Here is a 25,486-nt window from a genome sequence, read left to right as displayed (position 1 = left end):
AATGTGAACCTGGTCTCTGCCATTTGTAGCTGCACAATCTTGAGAAAGTCCGTTCACCGCTCCAGGCCTCAGGAGACCTATCTCCCTCCAGATGACAGATAGCAACAGAAAAAGTCAATGGAACGGTGACTGAGGTGGCTGAAGCACAGCGCGTGGCACACAGTAAGGGCTGCCTAGATGGAAGCCACTGCTATCACTCCCACGTCCCGGAGACACCCCCAGGCGGCCCCTGCACCGTCTTACCAGGAGGTCTGGCGTATTGGGAGATCCAGGCAGGAAGGCAATTTTTAGATATGCCCTGGAGTGGAATTAAGGACCCAGGAACAATACATCAGGTAAATCTAAAGCTAAGTCCCTTTAAATTGTCCAGAAAAAAAAAAAAACAGTTGATTTTAGCAAATAGAAATCAAAACACATCCTTTACTTACAGTTGTAACACAGGAGCAGACCGGCTTCCCCGTCTTCGTACACATCAATAGCTGCAACGAAATTAACCTGCAATGAGAATGGGCAATGGTAGTGGGCAGGCTGGACACTGACACTATGAAAAGACTTTCTCAAGTTATGGCTTTCTGTAAACTCAGGCACTGGGGGGCGTTCCCACCTCACCAGCACCCACAATGCCACATGGGTGGCCACGACTGCGGTCCACGGGGACTTTCGCACCCTCTTTTCCCACGCTTTGAGAAGCTCTGTAGGCGGACATCTCCACTCTCTATTGACAGGCCTCTTATTTATACAGTGGGCTCAGTCCACAAAAGCTTTTCACATGGGTTATTTGTTTCACTCTCATATCAACCCCTAAAGTACGTGGCATTGCTCCCATTTTACAGAAGAGGAAAGTGAGGCTCAGAGAGGTGCAGTCGCTCTAGTGCCTCAGGTAGAAGGGTGCTCCAGCCAAGATCTGAACCGGGTCCCCGGTTCTTTTCCAAGCTTAACACCCCTGCACTTCGGCCACTTCCTCCTGCTTCAAACACAATCTCTGAATCTCAGGATCACCGTGTCTGCACTTCTCTTCTCTCTCCTTCACTTCCAGGGAGGCGGCATGACACGATGCAGAGAGTGTCGGAAGCCCTAGCTCTGTGGCCTGGGCGAGCTCTTCTTCTCCGGCCTCCGTTTCTGCTTTTGAGAAGACCGTTCTCAACCTGATAGCATCCTTGGCCCCTCTTGAGCTTCAAAACTCTGACCCTGTAAAAATCTCCTGCTTCTTTCATTGCCTCAGTTGTCTTCTCAGCCCTTGTAGTCTGTCCTCCTGCACCACCAGGGACACTGCCCTCTTGAGCACCATGAAGATTTCCTTCTCCCCAGCCTGGAGGTCTTTGGCCATGGCTCATCTCTCCATCCAGAGATCCGCAGCCTCTGACACGGGACGTCTCCTCCCTCCCGCCCTCTCTCCCACTTCAGATTATTCTTCCATTTCTTGGCTCTTCTCTCATTTAGAAAAATCCCCACATTTATAGCTTCAGATTTTACTCTGCTCAAAATCTCTAGATCTACAACCTCAGGCACACATTCTCCTCAGAGCTCCAGCCCATATTCCTAAGTCTTTTCTCTCAAACGCAACAGGTTCCATACCCAGGAACGCAGGAGGCAGCGTAGGGGAACAGATGGGAGCATGACGCTGGTCAGACAGCCCCGAGCTGCAATCCTGCCTGTACCACTCGCTGCCTCTGTGGCTTGTCGCAAGTGGCTTAACTTCTGGCCCCAGGTCTTCACCTGTGAACCGCTGTAACGGTAGTCCTGACTCTGCTGGATCATCATGAGAATTCCATGAAACAAGGCACACGTTTTTGCCAGGGCCTGATACATAATCAGCACTCCACGGAGGCTACTATCTTTATGTCGCACGTGACTAGCTGCCTTCTAATCCTCCTCCTTGCTGTTAGCAGAGCTAGCCCCAAAGCCTGGGCGGCTCCCCTTCTCACCCAAGTCCAGCAGCATCCTCTTCTGTGTCTCACCCCCTGCTGCGCCCCAGGCTAGGCCTGACCTCTCCAGCAGGGGCGCGTGTCCTTGTCTCCCTCTGGCCCAGCTCTCTCCAGCCCCTTCCAGTCTCTGAGCTGCCCAGCACTACACCGGGGCCCCTCCGCACCCCAGGCCCTCCTCCTCACTGCTCTCTCCCAAATGCAGCCTTCTCCTCTAAACGGTCTCACGACTGTGCTGAAGCCCCGCTGGCCACCCTCAGCCAGGGCCTCTGCCTTGTGTCTGGCAAGTCCCTGCAATGGAAACCCGGCCCATCTCCCACCCGGTATCACCCACCCTCAGCCAGGGCCTCTGCCTTGTGTCTGGCAAGTCCCTGCAATGGAACCCCGGCCCATCTCCCACCCGGTATCACCTGGCATTGTACTAGATGCCATCAAGCACACAGACATGAAAGGGCGGGTCTCAGCCCTTAAGAAAAAGTCAGAAAAGCATACAGGCACGCTAAGCATGTTGTAATGGGGCCAAGGCCAGAACCAAGAGTTGTGGGGCTCCGTGGGGGTGGGAGACGGCGAGGCTCCGAGGTCAAGGTGCTGATTCTGGGATCAGAGCGACCTGGGGGAAAATCCCAAATACTTCCTCTGCTGCTGTAGGTCGCAGCCCTCGTTGTTAATTATCTGCATGACGTGCGCTGCTGCCCGGTGTCCCCTGCTTGTTGGTTCGTTTGCTGGCACTCTCCTCCCCACCGGATCTCAGCGCCAGGAAGCAGAGGCCTTGCCGACCCGCTCACGTGACACCCTCAGCACCTGGATCAGGGCCTGTCGAGTGGCCCGAGCAGAGTACGTACTTCTCGAACGCACGACCGGGTCAATGAAATCCCAACTCTGCCACTTGAGGGGAGTGCGTACCTAGGTCAGTGGTTGAACCTCTCGGAAGCTCAGCGTCTTCATGTGTAAAATGGGAGATACTGGAACATCCACTCCTGTAGGGGCTGGGGATTCCGTGAGGTCACGCAGGGCCTGGTACTTGGTAAACGCTCTGTAATGTCAGCTGGTGGCACTATTTAGCTATGGAACCAGCACCAGTGGGGTACGTCACGGGAGGGAACAGCCCTTGAGCCCCCTCGGCCCTGGAGGGAACCCTCCCATCCCCAGCACTTTGACTTAAGAGTCACTTCCTCCTCAGGTGTCCCCGTACTTGTCAGTTAGATGACACTTATCTCAGCTAGAGGCTTCGAGCCCTAGCGGGTGTGGCTGTCTGCTCTGCCAGGCTGTGCACTTCCTGAGGGGAGTGGCCAAGGGCTGCCAGCTTTGCAGCCTGGACCTGCTCTCCCCATCACGCTCTGTGACGAGGCTGTGGATGCCACAGGCTGGGTTTAAGGGCACGGCCTTGGGAGCAGGCAGCCTGGGTTCAAGTCCTGCCCCTGCTACTTACTAGCTGTGTGGTTTGGGGTTAATGTGGCTCCTCCTTTCGGAGCCTCAGTTTCCTTTTCTGCAGAAACGGGGAAGTGAACAGCACATTCCTGTCAAGGCTACGGGGCCAAAATTCAGGGACAGAGACCACAGCATGGACTCAACCACTCCTTCCTCAGGTCCCCCATTGCATTTCGTCAGACTTTATTAACACTTAGCAAGGTGAGGCCAGGTTCGTGTGTGCGTGTTCCATATGCATACAGATGTTGATACAGGTGTCAGCTCCCAGGACAGGGGGCGGGGGTGGGCGCTGGCAGGAGTCATTCCTGCAGCAGTTTCTTGACCAGGCGAGGACCTGAGAATTAACTAGGGAGCTTTTAAAAGATACGTATTCTGGGTTCTCGCTCCTAGACATCTAGATATAGTAGGTCTAGGGTAGGACACAGGCACTGGCTTTTTATTTTTTCCTTGATTAAAAATAGTTCATTTGGGCTTCCCTGGTGGCGCAGTGGTTGCGAGTCCGACTGCCGATGCAGGGGAAACGGGTTCGTGCCCCGGTCCGGGAAGATCCCACATGCTGCGGAGCGGCTGGGCCCGTGAGCCATGGCCACTGAGCCTGCACGTCTGGAGCTTGTGCTCCACAACGGGAGAGGCCAAAACAGTGAGAGGCCACGTACCGCAAAAAAAAAAAAAAAGTTCATTTTATCGGCATTTAAAAATAATAAAAGTCATATGTTGTGGTTGTGAAACTTCAAAACACACACTTGTAACAAGTGAAAGAGGTCACCACTGTGAGGTCAGTGTCCAGCCTTCCCACGTGATTCCGGGGTGAGCTCTCAATGGAGCCCAGCTGGGGTCTGGGCAGACAGCCAGGTTGGGCCCAGCAAATAAGCCAGAGACCCAGATCCTGTTACCAGGTCTGCAGTTCCCTCCAGAGGAGTCCTCTGTTTTGGGAAGGAGGCCAGTGCTGGCTGTTGGAGCTGGGGCAGTAGGTCACAGTCGGCCTGTTAGTAAAACGAACTTGACATTGACTTTCAGAAGGCTGCTCTGGTGCTTCTTAAACAGCTCCTCTCTCAAGCTAGGATTGTCTTAGACCCTAAGGTGGGTTTGGAGCCTACAGTGGGAATCAAGGGGTCTTGGATGAGAAGAGAGGAGGAACAGGGACAGGAAACCAGGCCGGCCCGGATGGCCGCACACGGAGCAGGCAGGCAGTGAGGGCAACTTGAGGCACTAAATCTCCAGGACTCAAGGAGGGTCAGCCTCTCTCCTGCTCCACTGCACTCGGGGCTTGTCCTGCAGGAACGTCTTGGTGGGAAGTAGCCCTGTTCCCGCAGGCCACTTCTGACCAGCTATTAGAAAGCATGCTCATTACTCTCCTCATTTCTCTAGGGCTTTTCTTCCCAACTGGACAGTAAATTCCTCACAAAGACAAGCCACTGTCTCAGTACTTCTGCCTGCTCAGCAAACACAGCAGCTGCTGATTTACTAGGACAGGGGTCCCCAACCCCCTGTCCAAGGCCTGTTAGGAGCCGGGCAGCACGGTAGGAGGTGAGCAGAGGGTGAGCATGTGAGGCTTCATCTGCCGCTGCCCACCGCTCGCATTGCCGCCCGAACAATCCCTCCCCCCAGCCCCCGTCCGTGGAAAAACTGTCTTCCAGGAAACTGGTCCCTGGTGCCAAAAAGGTTGGGACCACTGTAGTAGGAGGGACTAAGCACACTGACCCACTCAGATCGAGGGGACATGCTTAACAACAAAAATATGTTTTTGAACGTTTTCTCTTAGAGAAAAGTTTTGTATCTTTGCTTTAAAAAGCATATCGAAGAAAGGACAGAAAAATTTAGGACTGTTTCTCACAGCTTTCAGAGAAACAAACACAGAAGTCATCAAAGAAAACTTTAACACATTTTTTCCTGGGCCTTCATGAATCTTAAGAGACTAGTTGCCAGGGAAGGATTGATTCAACAAAGACCTGCTAGACCCGCCTTTTTCTGTCTCTTTTGTCTGGTTGTACAGAGTTTTGAAAAGCAAGAAGGGGCAAGAACTTTCAAAGGCCGGATTGGACCCTTCCTCCTCAGAAGTCAGCAGCTGGAAGAGATTATAGGTTCCCGGCTGCTGGGATGGACGGGAGTCCTGGCTTTAAGTTAGGGAGAGTTTCAGGATAGATTCCTTCTCCTCGGTCTCTATTAGGATCACCTGGGGGAGACTCAAGACCAATTGATTCCCATAGCGTACACCCAGGAATTCTCGTTTAACTGATCTGGGTGTATCAGAGCACTGATGTGTTTAAAGCTTTCCAGGCAATTATAGCCAGAGTTGAGAAGCAGCGTGTACCAGTGGTTCCCAAACTTTCCCACATCACCTGGGGATCATCTGAAAATTCTAAAGCCCACGCCACACCCAAGGCCGATGAAATCTCTGTGGGTGGGACACGGGCATCGGTAGCATTTGAAGCTCCCCGATGACTCCAACTGCAGACTAGTTTGGGTGCCACCAGTATATATACGTGAAAGGACAGACTAAGCTGTAACTGACAACAGCTGAAGATAAGGAGCCCTAACTATATCTAGATGCTTCTTTTTCTGACTTTTCTATTTTTTAAGATCTTCCTTTCATTAGATGTTAAGTCTTCTTCGTACAGTAATTAGCAATTTTAGTGCATATTTAGGTAGGGCTTGTCCAAATATAAATTGTATTTTTTAATTTCTGATAAAGTATAATTAAATCCCTCAGTCTCTTTGACAGATCTGAACAGGACTGGGGGAAGCCTGTGGGTTTGGAAACTCTCATCAGGAACAACGTTCTCCCTGGAGACAACGTCCTTGTTCTGCTGTGTCCTCGAACCTAAGCCAGAGCGCTGGCCCTGCACCATGCAGTCCTCAAGTGGCTCAAGTGTTATCAGGCCTCGAGCTGCTTCATGGAGATACGTGGGCTGAAGAGCTCTGTGACCTGCTTGTCTGTGTGGAGCAGCTCAGAGACAGGCACTCCCGGGTGCTGATGCTCGAAACCCATGAGGTCCTCTTTCGTGCTTCAGTGCAGTTTCGGGTGGGCCCTAGATTTTGTCCAAATCCAGGACATCGTTATTCTCTGTGCAGCTCAGGCCAGGAGGTAAGGACCCCCAGTGCTGATCTGCTTTTTCTCTCTCTCCTAATGGTGTTTCATCCCTTCTTCTTTTCCTAACAGCCTCTAAGGGGATGGAGACGTGGGCTGTACCCTCCCCTGCCACCCAGGCCCCACGCTGTGGGTCTGCAGGTCCTCTGAGAGCGACCTTACTCTCCAAAGGCCCTTCCAGTACGAATTACCAAACAAATGTCCTCATTTACTCAGTTCTTTACATTTAGCTTTTTGACTCTTCATTCCTCTTTCATTGGGAAGGATGGAATGGCAGGGGGAGGCCTGGAGAAGCTGACAGGGCAATGGGCAGTTACATTATACTGAACCATTTGGACCTACAAAGATGGCAGCCTAAATAGTACATCGCATGATACTGATATGATAAATAATACACAATTTTAAAGAAATCCTCATCACGGCATGACAAAGTTAGAAGACACAACTCCTAGCCTTCTAGGTTCCCACTTGCCCCCGTATCTGTCAACTGACCCTGTTGGCCTCCACATGGTGCAGCCTGAAGGCCTCCCCCGTGCTCTCGTTCACCACGTCGAATTGGTGCCGGTAAGCCACGCAGATGAGGTTGTCACTCTCTTCCGATGGCCCATCTACCAAGGTCATCACCGAGGGAGAGTCGGACAGACAGATCTCCTGTGTGGTGGACAAGGATGGAGGAGAAAGGGATGAGGACAGAGCAGCCACCTTCGTATCAACCCCCCACTGCCCGCCCCCGTGCAGAAGAGTCCCCCCGCCAGGCCCCTGCAGAGCGCTGTGCTTGCAGGGGAGGCAGAGGCGGGAAAGGACGGGAGGAATGGTGCCAGACTTCTCCTACAGCCTGTCCTCGAGGCTCAGCCCTCTGTCCACTGCAGAGGGGAGAGGCCAGGAAACAATTTTACAAAAGCAATTCAACAGTGTGGCCTGTGTCAGCCTTCAGACTGTCTGGTCCCGTCCTGTCATTTAATAACAATAATAATAACAGCTAATGTTAACAGCTCCAGGCACTGCTCTCACTGAATCCTCATAACAACCTAATGAAGTAGGTAAGGCTGTTATTCTGTGTTACAGGTGAGGAGACTGAGGCTCAAAGGTCACATGACTTGCCTACGGTCACACAGTTTATATGTGGCAGAGCCAAGATTTGAACTCAAGAAACCTGACTTCAGAGCTTATACTCCATATAAATGCACATGCTCGGCATAAATACTCATTGAGACGGCTGAGCACTGTGTGAGAAGACTAACACCTATTTAAAGCAAGACTGTAACTTGCTTTAACTGTTTTGCTATTCTGTCCCCTGGAATTGCATATTAGCAGAAACTGAAACACATAATTCAGGCAGCTTTAAGTCTAGGCAAAAATGACTTCTCAGCTCACTTATGGGCCTACTCCGCCTTAGTGGCCAATGGTTGACATATTTGACACCTTAATGTACCATGGTTTTTATTATTATTTTTTAACATGTTTTACTTATTTGGCTGCTCTGGGTCTTAGTTGTGGCACGCGGGATCTTCATTGCGGCATGCGGGATCTTTAGTTGTGGCATGTGGCATCTAGTTCCCTGACTGGGAATCGAACCCGGGCCCCCTCCATTGGGAGCACGGAGTCTTAACCGCTGGACCACCAGGGAAGTCCCCGTACCATAGCTTTTAAAAAAGCTAGAATGGTAAGATCGGGAAGGGCCTTGACGCTCCAGGAGGCTTCTCTCACAGGCTCCACGCTCAGCCCACTAGCAAATCCTACTGACTCAGGCAAAGGGGCAGCTTTGTCCACCACACCTTTCCACCTGCCAAGGACCAAAGCTGACCTCGTCTCCTGCCAGGGCCCTGCATCAGCCTCTTAGCTGGACTCCTTAGTCCACTCTTGGCCCCCTACTCTCTCCTCTGTCCAGTAGCCAGCATGGCCTTTTTAAAACCTGCCATTTCTCTGCTTCAGACCTTCACAGGGCTCCCCCTTTTGCTCGGTGTCAAAGCCAACGTCCTTGCAATGGCCTTCAGGGCCCAAGAGAACCTGGTCCCCATACACTGACCCCTGTCTGTCCCCTCGGCTGTAGCCGCCCAGCCTCTTGGCTGTGCCTTGAGCCGGGCCACTGGGCCCTCGCTGGCCGCTCCCCTTCTGCCCGGAGACCCTTTCCCCAGAGACCCTCATCACTCGGTCCCGTCTTTCATCTGGATCTCCCCTCAAAGGTAATCTTTTCTGAGAGGGCTTCTGAGATACCCTTTCTAAAAGAGATCCCCTACCTCCCCGATTCATGATCCTCTGTTTCCTTACCCTACTTTACTGTTATCCTCAGGACTCATAGACTTATTGGCCTCTTTCTGTTGTCCTGCAACTAGAAAGCAATCTTCACAAGAAAGACACTTTTTTCTTGTTGTTCATTACTGTATCCCCAGGGCCTAGAACAGCATCCTTTTTTTCCTCCTTCCAGTTTTATTGAGATATAATTGACATACAGCATTGCATAAATTCAAGGTGTACAATAATGATTTGACTTTACAGACATCATAAAATGATCACCACAGTAGGTTAGTGAATATTCATCACCTCATATAAATACAAAATAAAAGAAAAAGAAAACAGAATTTTTTCCCTTGTGATGAGAACTCTTAACTTCCATATATAACATACAGCAGTGTTATTATATTTCTCGTGTTGTACATTACCCCCCTTGTACTTATTTGTCTTACAATGGGAAGTTTTTACCTTCTGACCACCTTCCTCCACTTCCTCCTCCCCCCACCCCCTGCCTCTGGTAACCATGAATCTGGTCTCTTTTTCCATGAGTTTGTTTTTGAAGTATAATTGACTTTAAAACTGTGTTAGTTTCTGGTGCCCAACATAATGATTCTAAATTTCTATACATTTCAAAATGATCTCCACTAGGGCAGCATCTCTGGGTGCTCACTGGTACGAATGAGCTGGATGGAGTCGGAAAAGCCCTGTTCACCTTAGTCTTCTGGGGAAGCCAGGGCAACAGGCGAGGGCTTCCCCAGTCAGTTCCTGAACGCCAGTGGATGGCAGACTCTGGGTGGAAGGAGGGAGTCTGCCTCGTGACACCTTGGCCAGGAGCCAAGCGATCTGATGAGAAAACCTACCCTGATGTACTGGAATTCTTCAACAGGTGACTCGGGCAGGGGAGATAACAGTGACGTGCCGGTCACCCCGCTTGGCTTGCTGTGTTTCCTCGTGACCAGAAGCAGTTTATTCCGAATGGCAACCACAATCCTCAGCTCTCTGCTATGGTGAGTGTTCATGGCATACAAGTGGCAGCCTGGGAAGAGAAATCAATGATGCTGAACACACTACCAGAGGTGGGAAGCCCCCAAGCTTTGACAATTTAGTAATACCTAAGAACCCCGGAAATTAAGCATAACCCAGTGAAATGACTAAGAAACGTTCCCGCCAGTAGGCAAAGTGGGGACTTGAAATAGAAATTAGGTTGAATTACAGGACAATTAAGGAAGTCATGTTCCCTCTCGATTAGAGTTTGTGGACTTAGCTTCACACCCATTACATGATATGAACTAAAGTGAAGGGTGGTCAGAGTTCCGGGAATCAAAGTCTAAAAGTCTCTTTTCACAGGTTTGCTCATAGAGCTTAACTCATTCCCAAACTTGTCAAACCAGACCTAGAATTTCCTTGAGTCCTCAACCTGCTTTTCTATCGCTCAAGCTGTCTTAGGGAAGCAGTGACGCTACCTTTGTGATGTTTCCAAGTGAAAACAAATAAAATCAAACTCCCACTCATTTTTCTTTTCAGTAAAATCTGGGCAGTCTGAGAAAAAGATTCATTGGATGGAAACCACCAAAATATGAAGAATCGAGTCACCTTTGGTTTTCTCCAGCTTGTTTTCTCTGCAGTCATATTTGCCCTTCACGGCCTGCTTGCCCTCAATGCCCCTCTGCACAGCGCTCAGCCTGAAGACAAAGAGGCGGGCGTCTTTCCCTGGTGGGATAAAGCAGACAGAGGAGATGGATGGAAAAGTAAGGCGACCTGGAAGAACTGAAAGGGTGGATTGTATAGGAAAACCACTGCTCGAGGAATCAGAATTTGAGGTGTTCCAGAATCCAGGAGCAACCCGGCATCGCCTTTATGTAATGATGCAATCAAGGATGCCCCCCCTTCTCTCCCTCACCATCCCCTCCTCAGAGGACATATGGGCCCCCAAGGCCCCTGAGCCCTGGGCACCAGGAGAAGAAACAGCTGGCACCACTGATGCAGCCAGAGCCCCACGACCCTTGTGTCGGCTGCCGGCTACACTTTTCCCTTCCTCCCAGAAAACGTCACCTGGAGAGGAGTACCACCTTTGTCTGCTCTGAAAATCAGAAGGTCCAGAGTCTCCAGCACATGCATCTGCTTCACGGGCAGAGTTTTGTCAAACACTGGCACTGATGGAAGGTCATCTGGAAGAGGAAACCTGGTTACCCGATGCTGCAACCCAGCCCACACTTTCTAGAACCTACAAAACGTGCCTGTGGGTAGTTTTGGACCCCGGTTCTCCCTAGGTGAGGAAGGAGGACAGTTTCTAGAGCTTTCATAAGGGCTACCCAGAAAGTTCAAGCACTAGTCTCCTCTTAGCTCAGGGAGAAGGCCTGGAATTTCTTTCCCAAAGGCATTCACAACTCCATACAGGGCCCCTAAGCTGTATTCTTCTCCTCAATGTTCATCAAAGAAAAAGCAGCATCTCCCAATTCCAATTTTTGCTGGGATTGTTCCAAAGAACTGAATACCAAGTTTTAAAAAATGCTAATAAGCTTAGCCGTTTCTCTTGAGCATTTTCTGACTTTTTGTCATGTTTGAAATCACAGCACATCTTAGGTTATCTTGCATATTTCTCAAGAAAGCAAAATTAGAATTTCCTTTTGTATATAAAATAAAAACAAACTTCGTATTGCAACATGCCCTATGTCCGCGTCAATAGTAATTTACCTATAAATTTTCAGTATTTCTCCATATAGGAATATGAAATCTCCTTTTTAGACAAAAATAAAAGAAGAGAGAAATATCAATTACGTTTCCCAAATAACAGGAAAAAACGAATTTTAGTGGAAACGTTTGGGAAGACGTCAGGTAAACCGATGATTAAAGACACTGCAATTATACATAGGATTTGTTTTTACGCTTACTTACTGGGATCTTAAATTGCTAGCCATTACTTTGCTCCTGGGGGTCCCTTGGACAAAGAGGGCTAAAAGAATTAAGGCTGTTCCATAAGCAAAGGGTCTGTTCTGAGCTTGACACAGACTCAGGGCAAGGCAACGATGTCCCAGGATGGTGTAGACGTATTAGGCAGAACTGTCTAGCTGACTCTTTACCTGCACTTTGAAGACAGTTAGGTCTTCAAGTGTTCGGCTGTGGGTGTGGGTGTTTCCTTCATTGTAATTTAGGTGTGAGAGGCCGAGGATCTTGGCTGTCTGGGAGTTCGTCCCTCCCTGGATGGTGCCCAGGAGGGAGCAGAGCTTTTATCATCCCACTCCTGCAGGCCTGTGAGAGCACTGTCTTTGTCAGAGCACAGAGCCTGCTAGGCTCTTACTAGACGGAGGGCTTGGCTCTAGTTGCGCTTCATGATCGGGGCTAATGTAAGTTCTGTGACAGCCCATCAAACACTTTCCTGCTCCTCTAGCCCCGGCCTTCCCAAGAGGACTGATTCTCAGGCTCTTTGTGCGTCTGCGGGGGCAGACTCAGTATTTCAAACCATGAGATGATCATTCCAGTACCCATCTCTATGTTTGACTAAGTGACTATGCTTGTTTCATTTTGTGAATGACAGTTCACATACACTGAGGGCTTCCTACATGCCAGGCCTTAATGCTAAGTGTTTTATGTGTCATTTAATGTAGATTTCCCAATGACCCTACTAGGTAGGAGCTTCTAATACTCCCATTTAACAAATGAAGAACCTGAGGCTCAGAGGTGATAGAAAATTATCTAAGCTCACGTCTTGAGCTTGCGGAACCCAAGTCTGTGCAAGGACAAAGTCTGGGCTCTTAGCCAGTGTTGTAGCCTAGAAACAGCACTGCATCCCTGTGGATTGATGGGGTGAGCATGGGAAAACTGTGCCGTAAGGAATTAATGTGACAGAAGCACTTCATTTTACAGTTAAAACAGAGGGATACCGTGTGGCTGCCTGACTATGTACAGAGTAAATTAGCATTTATTCTCCAGTCTTTCTCAGGTGGCTAAACAGGTTTATATACAGCACAGGAAGGAAGGGAAGGAAAGGATATGAGAAAGTGACGTGGATTCAATGACTATTTCATAACATGGTTTCCTTCTTGTAATCTCTTTACGAAGAAACTATCTTTTAGAGCTGGCTTCTCTATTACTGCAAAACCAAAACAAATGGTGATAGCATATTTAATCAGTATTTAGTCTCCCTTCAGAGTAGGTTTTGCTACACTTAGAATGCAAAGAATCTTGATGTTTAATAGTGACCTTGAAAGGAGCAGACTCTCAAGGGGGTAAGTCTAATGAAATTAAGCAGAGGCTAATGGGATAGAGTAGAACTTGGCTTGAAACGAAATGGAGAGATTCACTCACAGAGATAATTCATAATACAATTAAGTGTAGACAAGAAAAAGGTAAACAAAGAAATAACAGGAGAATTATGGCTTAAAAGCAGAACAAGGAATACAAAGAAAGCCTTAAGGGTTATTCTCTTTTTAGCAAAGGCAAACAGGGATGCATTACTGCATAACTAGGACATGAAAGTAATAATGTGAGTAATACCTCTAAGCTGGTGGTGGGTGTATATGGCTACCACCTGTGTTAAGACAACGTCCCTCAAGTTTGAAAGAAAAGAATTTCCTGGCGGTCACAATAATCCTCATATCTGACACTTCCATTACATTTTGGATACGTAAAGGTGAAAATTGCAGAAAGGGACTTGGTAATCTTGGTTTGGATTTTACATTTACATAGAAGCAACTCAAACAGAATTTTTTTTTCTGTTTTTAGTCAAGCCTTACAAATAGTCATTATGAAACATACTTTCTCTTTCCTGAAAAGGCAAACAGGTAGAATTTGACATTCTTTTCATCACAAAAATTTTCATAATTATTTGCCCAGGAGTATAGTCTCGGAAACCTGCTTCAAGGTAAAGACAGTGACATTGGTAGAGTTTAATTTAATTTTAATAAAATGTAGTTGGTTTAGTGGAGAGAGCACTGGACAAGGAATCACCTCTGGGTTCTGGTTCCAGATGTGCCACTAACCAGCTGTATGGTCTTGGGCAAGTCACATCATTTCTTTAGGCCTCCGTTTCTTCATCTGTAAAACTAAGAGACTAGACTAAACCCCTAAGGTTTGTTGTTTTTAATAAATTCTTTTATCTGGTTGCACTTTGAGCAAAATCTATAGATTTTGTTACCTTCTGGCAAGTTCATAGGGATAGAGTAATGATGACAGCGACTGTTTGGTAAGTTACTGCTGTGTGCCAGACGCCGCTTCAAGCACTTACAGGTAAGTAAGTAACTTCGTGTAACGTCCGCATCTCCTCCCTGGCGGTTAGGATCATCATCCTTATTTTGTTTAGTTCATCATTTCCCATTATTATAAACTATTTTTTAGCTACTTAAAAAATTACCCCCACTTTAGAGAAACCTGAAGCTCAGAGAGGTTTTCTTCAAGATCACAAAGATTTTCTAATTGTTTTATAAAAGTTTCTAAAATGAAATACTTAATTTAAATTCTGAATTTATGAATTTTAAGTTATCTGGCTTTTAGTAAATTAGTTATATACACAATTATATATGTGTATATATGTGAATTTAAAAAATTATGTTATGGATACAACATTTAAAGATATAGCAAAAATAACAGATAAGGTCAGAAATAAGTCCATTATAAAGTCTTGTCCACCTCTCATCGTCCTACAGGAGGCACCTAGCACGGGGCCGGAATACGTGCTGAGTCAGGGACTGAGGAGGGAGTAAAGGTTGAGGCCAAGGATGGGAAGATGCTGCAGTTTTAGGCCGTTACGTTACTCTCACAGGAGGTGGCCTTCAGGATGCTCATAAAGCATCACTATGGTAACCAGAGACCGGGCAGCCTGCTCCTGGGCACGGAGGATGTGCCCTTGGAAGATGCTGTCTCTACACCTACGGCTCCCTCTGAAGCCCCAGGACATGACTTGCTACTAGTGTTTAGCTCCTTTATCATTCATTAGGAGTCTGGAAGAATCCAAGGGGCCTCCTGCTGGAAAGGACCACACGGTCCTTGAGGCTAAATTAAATCCCCACTCGAAGTTGAATGCCCTCTACGGCATCCTGGCCAAGGTCATGTCTGATTGGTGACTGATCTGAGGTGACAGGGAGCTGACCGCCTCCCTGGGGGCAGGCTGACCCATCCGGCTGTGTAAAGTTTGGTTTTATATTGAGATGAGATCTGTCTTCCTGTCAAAATCTTTGTTTCTCTATCCACCAAATACAGGTTATCTAAGATTCTTATTGTTTGTTTTGGATACTGAGTACTTTTCGAATTAGAAATCTTAAAAGAAAAAAAAAAAGCACTTCAAGAGAGAGCATATCGGGCTTCCCTGGTGGCGCAGTGGTTGAGAGTCCGCCTGCCGATGCAGGGGACACGGGTTCGTGCCCCGGTCCGGGAGGATCCCACATGCCGCGGAGCGGCTGGGCCCGTGAGCCATGGCCGCTGAGCCTGCGCGTCCGGAGCCTGTGCTCCGCAACGGGAGAGGCCACAACAGTGAGAGGCCCGCTTACAGCAAAAAAAAAAAAAAAAGAGAGAGAGCATATCCCTGAGACAGCGGCTCTAAATAACAACCTGCCCTTGTCAATTTTTTTTTTTTTTTTTTTTTTTGCAGTACATGGGCCTCTCACTGTTGTGGCCTCTCCCGTTGCGGAGCACAGGCTCCGGACGCGCAGGCTCAGCGGCCATGGCTCACGGGCCCAGCCGCTCCGCGGCATGTGGGATCCTCCCGGACCGGGGCACGAACCCGTGTTCCCTGCATTGGCAGGCGGACTCTCGACCACTGCGCCACCAGGGAAGCCCTGCCCTTGTCAATTTAAAGTAAAATTTTGGACTCATGATAAGTATTTGCCGCAAAGGAGATTTTCCTTGCAGGTTATTTGATATCCACAGACTAATCGGAAGGGATGAAACTGTCATGCATGCCCGCGCCCACCCCCCACCCCCCACGGCCCTGGCTTGCCTGTTGAAAACAAGGGAGTAATTTTTAAGGAAATAAAGCTCTGCTAAGGATACTGCTGAGGACCCATTTATCTAAAGGGAGCTGATCGGTGGTCACCCATCTTAGAAGCACTACAAGTTATACAAAGAGAGACATTTGAAGGAGCAGCTACTCACTAACCATCCACTAGCAAGACGCCAGCATCAGTGGAAACCAGCAAGGCCTGGCCCCAGGGATCTGCACACACGGCTTCGTGAGGGAAATTACTGCAGAAACACTGGGGCTCCCAAGGCTGCGAGGCAACCAAGCATCAGAAGGTAAGTGCACCAGAAAGAACACACAGGCCCATCAGGTGGAAACGCACAGCACACCACCACCCAAAACAGCAACACAGATGCCCTCAGACCCTGGGAGCTAGAAGGGCTCTGACTCAGTTACCTTCCTTAAGAAGAAAAGTCTCCTTCCAGAAACGCACGCAATAGGAAAAGGCTGGAGTCCCATGTTTCTGGCACCGTGACCAGAGTCTATATCGTAATGACACCCCACAGGGGCAATCGGAGCATTGGTAACGTTTTCTAAGCAAACGTTTCTCTTTATTGTAAGAGGAAGTCCCACCCAACTCTCTAAACAAAGTCAGATTCCTGTGTTGCTGATTCGGCAAAATTATTAAACCGTACACAATGCAAGAAGTTGACATCGTCTTAACATGAAAATGCTTACTGACCCACTTAAGGCTACAAATCTTCAAGACAAAAATAACACCTGTTTGTAGGAACATGGTGAGGGCTGTTGATGAAACCCACTCGTGTTCCCCCATGTGACACATTCACATCATGGAACTCGCATCCTTAGTTTCATTCCATGTCGGGCAGGAAGAGTCAGCACACCCTCACTGCTGCCTCGGAGCTGCGGCCGATGCCTGGAGTCTGCAGGCGCTGTTCGTGGCTTCTGAGCCACACCAGAATCAGGGACATTCTCAACCAAACCATTAATTTCCCTCCAAAGCATGTGGCTTGCCCTCAAGGGACAAGGAAGTCTGTGGAGATTCTCAGGGACGAATTGAAGTCCCACGTCTTCACTTTTACCTGGGGCTGTACAAGAGCCCGTGTGCACGCGTAGGTGTGTTTGCATGGGCCGGGTAAGCACACGCTCGCACGCTCAAAGTAGAAGCGATGGCTCCGAGGTCACCTGCAAGGGTGTCATTTGGGATGAGGGTAAACACTGTGTGCATTATTGCTGTCTTAGAGATGTATGCTTTCCCTTTATAAAACCCAACAGCCGCAAAATGAATATTCTAATTGCTAAGATGAGGCTCAGGCTGTTGTGAAAAGATCACACAAAGAATGTGAAGATATTTTATAAACTGAAAGAGGGCTGCACAAGTGGAGGGCTGCACAATTGGAATGGCAATTATAAACTGAAAGAGGGCTGCACAAGCGCAGGTCATTACTTGGAATGGCAATTCCCTAAGATTTCCGGAAATTCTGAGTTTGTGACTTAGAGCAGGAGGATATTCAAAAGCAAAGCCAATGTAAATGCCAACTGGGCGACAGACACAGACGCTAGAGCATTAGACACCAAGGTGGAAAGCCAACTCCAAATAACAGAATGTTCTCTGCGTGCAGGACACAAGATCAGAACACTTCTGCAGAACTGGGGTTTTTAACCCAGAAGATCTAGGGGCCCTGAAGGATCCAAGGGGGCTTAGGGAGGTCTGTGAAGCCCTGAAACTGTGTTCAACGTGCTGTATAGGTGCCATTCGTAATTTTAATGGGCTGGAGTGTGTGTGTTGGGGGCAGGGGGGTCCACTGGCTTCATGGGCCCTCCAAGTGGCTGGGGACTGCAAGAGTCTGAGGCCAGCACGTAGGAGGTGTCAGCGATGAGAACTCAGCCCCAGACCCACAGACGCTCTGGTCTGAGGCCTGATGGCATTTATCATTACAATGGACTCCCCGCTGCCACATGACGGGCCTGGTGCAGATTCTGAGGGCAATGGTGTGGTCTTTGGGCCTTCCTGCCCAAGCCCAGAACTCTTTCCTGGCTCCCTGCTAAGGACATTAACACAGCTCATGAAATGATGGATGCCTAGGAGGCTGGCAATGCCCATGCTCTGCAAGTGGAGCACTCTCGGGAGCAGCATGTGGGACTCTGGCCTCTGCAGAGCCAACTGCACCACAGTCCATGAGGGCCTGTCGAGTAGTGCTTCTTCAAGGATGGCCCGTGGCCCACTGGTAGGTCATGCACTGATCCAAAACATGGAAGCTCTTTCTTTGTCGTTTACCGGTGAACAAGTTACTTTCATTTTTATGTACACCTAAGAACTTCTTATTAAGAAGGTTACTAAGTCTTACTGGAATTTGTTATCTATAAAGGGCTTGACAACACTGCAAATTCTACTATTCATAGGAACAAGCAGGTAGTGGGAATTTTTGCAACCTTTGGAACCTTTGGAAAAGATGCTTTGCCATCGGTCTTGTCTGAAATTGGCTGTGGTTTTCCCGCATCAGTTGTATTTTGAGCTCATCATTTTCTTGAAACCAGACTTTAAAGTTTGTAGGCTCTGCAATTCAGATACAGGTCGTCCATGCCTTTATTGCGAAAGTAGAGGTATTCGTAATTCTTTTGCTTTTATGATGGCCATTTCTCCAGTGATGCAATGTCTGTGGATTTGTTCCATTTAACTACCTTTTACCTATTCTGAACATAGACATATTTCAGCATGTAGGGCATGGGCTTTACAGTACAAAATCATGCGAACAGTAAGTTTGTACTGCGACTTGTTTTCATTGTTTTCTCTCGTATGCTTGATGACCACCTAGTTCTTTTTCCACAGAAAGTGGAAATGAGAAGTAGATATTCAGGCCACAGAATTATTGGTTTGGCTGAATGAACTGTAGAGGAAGCAGTGGTTGCTCAGCTGTGGTCCTCTGACCAACACCATCAGCATCAACTTGTTAGAAATGCACATTCTCAGGGCCCACTCAGACGGACGGAATCAGAAACTCTGGGGGTGATTCTAACACACACTAAGGCTTGAGAAATACTGTCCTAGAGCCTTGCCATTTAGTGTGTCCACGGTCAGCAGCACAGGCACCACTTGAGATCCTGTTAGAACTGTAGCATCTTGGCCCTGCCACGCAGAGCTGTTGATGAGAACGTGCACTTGGTCAGGAAGTCCAGGTGGTCTGTAGGCACACAGGGCTTGAGGAGCACTGCTGAGCCCAGTCTGCTTGCCCAGGTCCAGTCTAGCAGCCCTGCTCCTTCAAGCAAAGGCACAGGCACGATACGGAAACAGGGAGGCTCTCACTAGATGCTGCCCAGCTTTAACTGGGGCTTCCCCTGCGGGCTCTGCTGTAGACAAGCTGTTCCTCTCCTGCCCCACAAACCTTTCTAAGAATCTCAATAACTTCACTGAGGACAAAGGACATTCACAGCTGAACTCGAAAGCGTCATCGACTCACCTCTTTTTTACAGATCCCCGCTGCCACCAAGCTTGATGGGGCATCCCCTCTCACGATGGATTTCAGTTTTAGCGCCTGACAGAACAGAGATCTCTTTCAGTTTATCGGGCAGGAAAACAACAGCAGGATCAACAAGTATGATTTGAAAAAATTTTTTTTAATGAAACAGGAGTAATTTCAGGCTAAAGTTTCAGGTTCCCATGCTGCCCTATCATTGAAGATAAGGAACGGAGTCAGCTGGACCTGGTGAAGCCCTCATGGCTCCAAATGTTTTCTGTCATTTCAACTAATCAGTATATCAGTACAGTGATTTCCAAACCATCATCGGAAATGATGGTATTGGAAAAAATCCCCAGGCCCCTCCTCAAACTTGATGAATCAGAATCTCTGAAAGTAGAGTCAGGGTATCTTTTCTTTTGTTTTTTAAAATATTTATTTATTTGGCTGCACCAGGTCTTAGTTGTGGCATGTGGGATCTAGTTCCCTGACCAGGGATCGAACCCGAGCCCCCTGCATTGGGAGCATGGAGTCTTAACCACTGGACCACCAGGGAAGTCCCGAGTCAGGGTATCTTTAAACATGGACCAAAGTTGGAGGGCCCCAGTAACAGTGCACCTGCTTTGGGAAAAGGTTATCTTTGCCGTTAAGCTTTCCTGATCACCTTGCTATTGGCTTCGACTTTCGGGTCAGAACCTTGTCTGCAGCTGGCAGCTCTCCTCCTCCCTCTTGTGACATGGGACCAAGGCAGAAAGCTGTGTCACCTCCAGAACTGAGAAATACTAATGTCACGTAGGAGCAAGGCAAAGGGGGAATGGTTTCCTCCAAAATCTGGAATAAGGTGATGCCTGGGAGCCGCCTCACTGTGACGACTACTTCCGAGCGGTAGGGGGAGTCCAGGTCTCCTGCGAGGACACCCCCTATGTGCTGACTCCTGCCAGGGAGGAGTTCAAGGTGCTTTCCCTAAATTGGCTCCCCACACTTCAGAAAATTCCCGGGAGGCAGGCAAATGATACATGCTCCCTTATCAAGAGGGAGCCCAGCCTGGGCCCTGTGGCCTCTTGCTCCCAGCCAGTGTCACCCCGCTTCAGCAGAGGGCTTTCCTCTCACTCACGCCTGCAGAGAGCTACACCTACATGGTTATCAAAAATCTCCTTCGTCTAGGGACTTCCCTGGTGGTTAAGAATCTGCCAGCCAATGCAGGGGACACGGATTCGAGCCCTGGTCTGGGTAGATCCCACAGGCCGCGGAGCAACTAAGCCCCTGCGCCCCAACTACTGAGCCTGTGCTCTAGAGCCTGTGAGCCACAACTACTGAGCCTGTGCGCCTAGAGCCCATGCTCCGCAACAAAGAGTAGCCCCCGCTCGCCACAACTAGAGAAAGCCTGTGCACAGCAACGAAGACCCAACACAGCCAAAAAAAAAAAAAAAAAAAAAGTCTTCGTATAAACAACAAGGTCCTACTGTATAGCACAGGGAACTACATTCAATATCCTGTGATAAACCATAATGAAAAAGAATATGAAAAAGAATATACATGTATAACTGAATCACGTTGCTGTACAGCAGAAGTGAACACATTGTAAATCAGTTATACTTCAATAAAATTAAAAAAAATTCTCACTCGTTCCACAATAATCCTAAGAGAAGTGACAGAGCTCTTCCAGGAGTATGCAAACATAACATTCTTTGCAGGCGGGCCATCTGGTTTGGATGTCAGAATAAAACAGGTGTCAGAACAAAACCCACCTGCCCTATTCTAACGAACTCTGCCTGGCGGGCCTCCTCTTTCTTCCGTGCTGACTTGGGCGACTCTGGTAAGACATCACTGAAAGATCGTCTATTAAGCATGTTCTGAAAAAGAAAGACAAGTTATGAATTCCAAAGATGGTTGTCAAATCTCATCCTTCGGCTTCTCTTAGTGCACAAACCTATTTGTCCAAATGGTCCTACTTCTGCCTTCTCTATTCGTTCTCTCAGTAAGCATCTATGAGGCACCACTTAAGTGCCCACCAGGTCTGTGCTAGACGCGAGGGATTAAGGAGCAACAGGGGGAGAGCCCGCCCCGTGGAGGCTGAGAGCACGGGCTCTGGAATCAAGCAAACCAGCATCCCCCCTCCTACTAGCTGCCTAACAGCGTGGTCGGCCACCACGCTGCACAGCCCCAAGGACGCCATTCTCAGAGAGGGGCACCCCTGGAACACGACGTACAAAATTCTATGTGAACGGTGCTCCCTGGAGTTGTGCAGCTCTGTGGCCTTCTGGGTAACTTCGGGCGAGGGAGTTAATTTCTGAGTCTCAGTGTCTTTGTGTGGCTAATACCAGTCCCTGAGGTGTGTTACGAGGACTAAGTGAGGAAATGCATGGAAGGTGCTTGGGCACATACTCAGTACATGTTAGTTTTCTTCCAAACTGCCGAGAACTGGGTGCACGCGTGCAATTAGCAAGTATTAGCTGAGCATCTACTGCTCTGCCGGATTTGGGGGATGTGAGGCACGTGGTCTGTGTCCTGGTGGAGCAGAGTCTACGGGGCAGACAGATTAAGTAGCTGGTTGCATGACTGGCACATGGGATAACGTCTGTGAAGGGGAGGTCCATAAAGCATGTGGAGGCACTTAACAGGGGCACATGGCTTCAGCTAGGGGCTGGGGAAGGCTGCTAAGGCAGTGATGTTTCCGGTGAGACCTGAAGGACATCACATATTCCTCTTGGTACCCTCTCTTCACCATTTCCTGACTTTAAGGAGAAAAGGGAATGGACAGATTGCCAATTATGGCTGGCTCTTTAGGGCCCTGGGGTTGGTCTGGACCAGTCCCTGTGAGTAGTTAGGGTGTATCGACCAGCCAGAAATCAAGGGCACCTGTAAGATGGTGGTGGTCACTGTGCTGAAGGGAAAGGACTGCACGAGCACCAGCTCGTTTTGATGTTCGTCATCTCTCCGGGCGGCCACCTGAGACCGGACGCTGCATTTATGTTCACACATCAGTAGCAACTCCTTTTGCCGGAGTTTGTAGTTGTACCAATTCTAGGGAAGTCTCCCCCCTTGTTCTGCGCTTCCTTGTTAAATTTGGGAAATGCTTCTAAACAACGATGATTTCATTTTGCATTAACACTCGTTAACCACTCTGACATGTGGCGATCTCGCACTGAGTCTAGAGGCCTCCAAAAAGCATGGGTGCCCCTCGAGGCGCTGGGTTCCTCAGGGAGGTACTGGGTCCCATCAGTGTGGACACACCTTCAGCCTAGGAAGTATCTGGCACAAAGTGGATTTTCAGTGAATGTACATGCTTATTTCAGTGCCTGAATATGGGGCTCACCAGTAAACCTCCAGAAAACCTTATAGAGCCCCCAGCCTCTGCCCCAAATCCCCACTTTGCCTGTCTATCAGCTCCATGGCACGGGTAATGCCGAGCAGTACCCCCAAAGACAGATACCCCAAAAGTACTCTCAAATGCTCCAGGGACTGCTGACTGACATGCACGCCCTCAGCCTGCATCTCGACTTCCACAGGCCTTGGCTTTATGAAAATCACACTCCTGTATATGGACATTCAACATCCCTTCTTCCCGTGACAACCATGAGAGAACATGAGCCCCTGGAGGCCACAGTCCAGTGTCGACAGCAGGATCAGGCGACTCTATGCTTTTCTAACCAGGACCCATCGCTAGGACTTGTGTTCTCAACTCAGACCCCGTGAGAAGGAAAGAACACCACGGACCCAGGGTTACCTTATGCAAATCTGGCATCAAATCCTGGTATAAAGATCGAATCAACATATCCAGAGTTCGTCGACGTTTCTGGGCGAACGTTGGGGTTTCCAGAGTGGCTTTTTCACCATTAATTACTAAAATAAATCAAGTTATAAAGGGAGTTACAAATATTAACAGGCTATTGGAGAATGCCCTTCTCAAGGAAACTCCTCACAGTAAATGCCACCCACTTTCCTAATACTGGTATAACTCTTCTTTCATGGAAGAATGCTTAAAAACTCTATAATTTTCTCTGTACAAACCCATAGTCCATAGGTATGTCTCTCTTACCCTTCTTGTTGGATTACAAGCTTCCTGAGCAGAGGGTACATCTAGTTACTTGAAGACCTAGCACACACCCAACGTGCCCTCATCCACAATTCCACCCACCCGCCCACCCATCCACCCATCCACCCATCCATCCATCTGTCTATCCCACCCACCCATCCATCCAACCATCCCACTCATCCATCCATCCACCAACCCACCCATCCACCCACTCATCCAACACATGGGCAAAAACACCAGGATGCCATTCAATGGGATTAAATATATACTTGCTGCATTTTGTTAGAAAAAATAACAATTGCCTAAGCAGAGTACTGGGATTCTTAGCTCAATGAAAGTTTCTTCTGGAAGAAAAAGCCGGTGGTTTAGTGGACAACAGACACTGAGAGTCAATAAAGTGGAAGAGCACAGAATAGAAAGTGTGCAGTACAGTTAGGAGCTTGAGGTCAAGATAGTTACAGGTTTGAATCCCAGCTATGCTGTTATTTGTGCATTTTTAAGCAAATTATTTAGATTCTTGGGGTCTCAATTTTCTAGCTTGTAAAATGGATATAACCATATTTCCTTATAGGGTTGTTGTAAGAATGTAAGTCACATAATACGTATAAAAGAACACAGAGCTAGGCATATCAAACTGAATAAATATTAGCTATTTGGTGGGTAGGATGGTAGGTATAGATGAGAACCCAGGAGAGACCTTTGCAACACTGTCAGAAAACTAAATACGCTTCTCGTGAAGAATTAACAGAACATGGAATGCAATCAATGCTTAAACAATGATGTCTTCTTTACAGCATCCTGGGTGAACTGGAAGAAATGTATTCTGATGTAGAACAAGTTGCAAAAACATTTCAAAATAGAAACTTACATTTCACTAGCAAAAAGTCCCTGAATTCCTGATGGTCTGTAAACACTGGTGGGGAGGGCAAGGGTGGGCCAAAGAGTGGTACGCTTTCCTCTGAAAATATTTTCAGCCTGTGTAGAGAACATTGCAGAATTACTCGGTTTTTCTTCAAAGATCACCGATATTTGGATCTTAAATTTGTTCAGTTGCCTATGTGATTTGTTAGGAATGCTCCTTCCATAGGAGGAGGGCCTTCTCTGGGCTGCCAGAGCCTTGGCCACCATGCAGCAATCCTATGTGCTTTAGGGCAAAGACCAAGTCTTACTGGATCCTTCGTGGTCCAACCCACCAAGCCGCAGGCAAGATCAGGCACCCCAGGAACAATAGCAAAGACCACCACTGAGCACCCACTGCACACCAGGCAGCATACTTGGTCTTTTAAGACATAGCATCAGCTAATTCTCACCAACCTGTCCAGGTAGAATCATTACCTTCACTCCACAGACGAGGCTTGAGGCTCCAAGAAGATAAACACCTTTTTTTTCAAAGCCTCAAAGTTAATAAGTGATAGAGCTGGGATTCTAACCCAGATCTATTTGGCTCAAAGTTCATGCTCTTTTCAGAACATCACGATACCTTTTAACAGATTAATTTTTGAGAACGGGATTAATTTTTGAGAAGGATAAACGGGCAAGAATGTAGCCTAGGAAGGAGGGTACTCTGGTCAAGATCAAATATATCACACTTGTGCCCTCTGTGGAGCACAGTAACATTCCTGACCCTGACCCTTGGGTCTACTGCATGGAGCAACACTATATGAAACAAGCTTTTCCTGAAGACACGGTGGCTTTCAAATCAATCAAAAAATATGTATATCAAGAGTCTTAGGACTTCCCTGGTGGCATAGTGGTTAAGACTCCGAGCTCCCGATGCAGGGGGCCTGGGTTCGATCCCTGATCAGCGAAGTAGATCTCACATGCATGCTGCAACTGAGAGTTCGCATGCCATGACTAAGGAGCCGGCAAGCCACAACTAAGGAGCCCGCTTGCTGCAACTAAGACCCGGCGTGACCAAAAAAAAAAAAGTCTTAAAATGAATGCCAAATTGACATGTAAACATGAGAATTAGAACAAGCAATCGAGATAAAGTTGTTACCAACCTGTAATTGTCCTTTTGCTGATCATACCTCACTAAGGCAAAAATGTCTGTGGTGATGGTTAAGGAAATTAATCAACGACCCCAACTCACACAGTCAACGGCTTGTGCTTTGCAAACCCTGTGTGCAGAATCATCCTGGACCTGCACTCCTGGGGTCAGGGCTCCTGTCACCCATAGGCTGAGATGGAACCTTGACTTCTGTTAAAGACACAGCCCGGGAAGACACAGGTTCAACCTCTGCGTGCTCATCCTTTCGGAAAAGGGCTACTTCTCCAAATCCTTCAGAAAAGCAATATAAATAATGCTATTAAGCAACTAAAACAAAGCAAAAAGATCAGTTTCCTTGCCTGAAAGTATAAACAAGGTCCCAAAATGAAATGAGTCATATATTTCATCTCACACATTTTGAA

At 48.0% G+C, this 25,486-nt stretch overlaps 1 protein-coding gene across 1 annotated transcript in view; it reads right to left on the bottom strand.

Annotated features, from left to right (window-relative positions):
* Window positions 1–25,486, bottom strand: part of GARNL3 (GTPase activating Rap/RanGAP domain like 3) — a 153,684-nt gene that overhangs the window by 13,149 nt on the left and 115,049 nt on the right. The window contains exons 14-24 of the mRNA XM_019949205.3: window positions 25,078–25,123; window positions 23,943–24,049; window positions 22,766–22,881; window positions 20,787–20,891; window positions 19,042–19,116; window positions 15,761–15,872; window positions 10,740–10,838; window positions 10,264–10,380; window positions 9,531–9,706; window positions 6,931–7,089; window positions 429–495 (exon numbers count right to left, since the gene is read on the bottom strand). Coding sequence (XP_019804764.2) covers window positions 429–495; window positions 6,931–7,089; window positions 9,531–9,706; window positions 10,264–10,380; window positions 10,740–10,838; window positions 15,761–15,872; window positions 19,042–19,116; window positions 20,787–20,891; window positions 22,766–22,881; window positions 23,943–24,049; window positions 25,078–25,123 — 1,179 coding nt within the window. The remainder of the gene's footprint in view (window positions 1–428; window positions 496–6,930; window positions 7,090–9,530; window positions 9,707–10,263; window positions 10,381–10,739; window positions 10,839–15,760; window positions 15,873–19,041; window positions 19,117–20,786; window positions 20,892–22,765; window positions 22,882–23,942; window positions 24,050–25,077; window positions 25,124–25,486) is intronic.

Source organism: Tursiops truncatus, chromosome 6, assembly GCF_011762595.2.
Source record: "Tursiops truncatus isolate mTurTru1 chromosome 6, mTurTru1.mat.Y, whole genome shotgun sequence".
Classification (NCBI taxonomy): Eukaryota; Metazoa; Chordata; class Mammalia; order Artiodactyla; family Delphinidae; genus Tursiops; species Tursiops truncatus.
The sequence above is the reverse complement of the archived record's forward strand: the minus strand, read 5'-3'. Positions and strand labels throughout refer to the sequence as shown.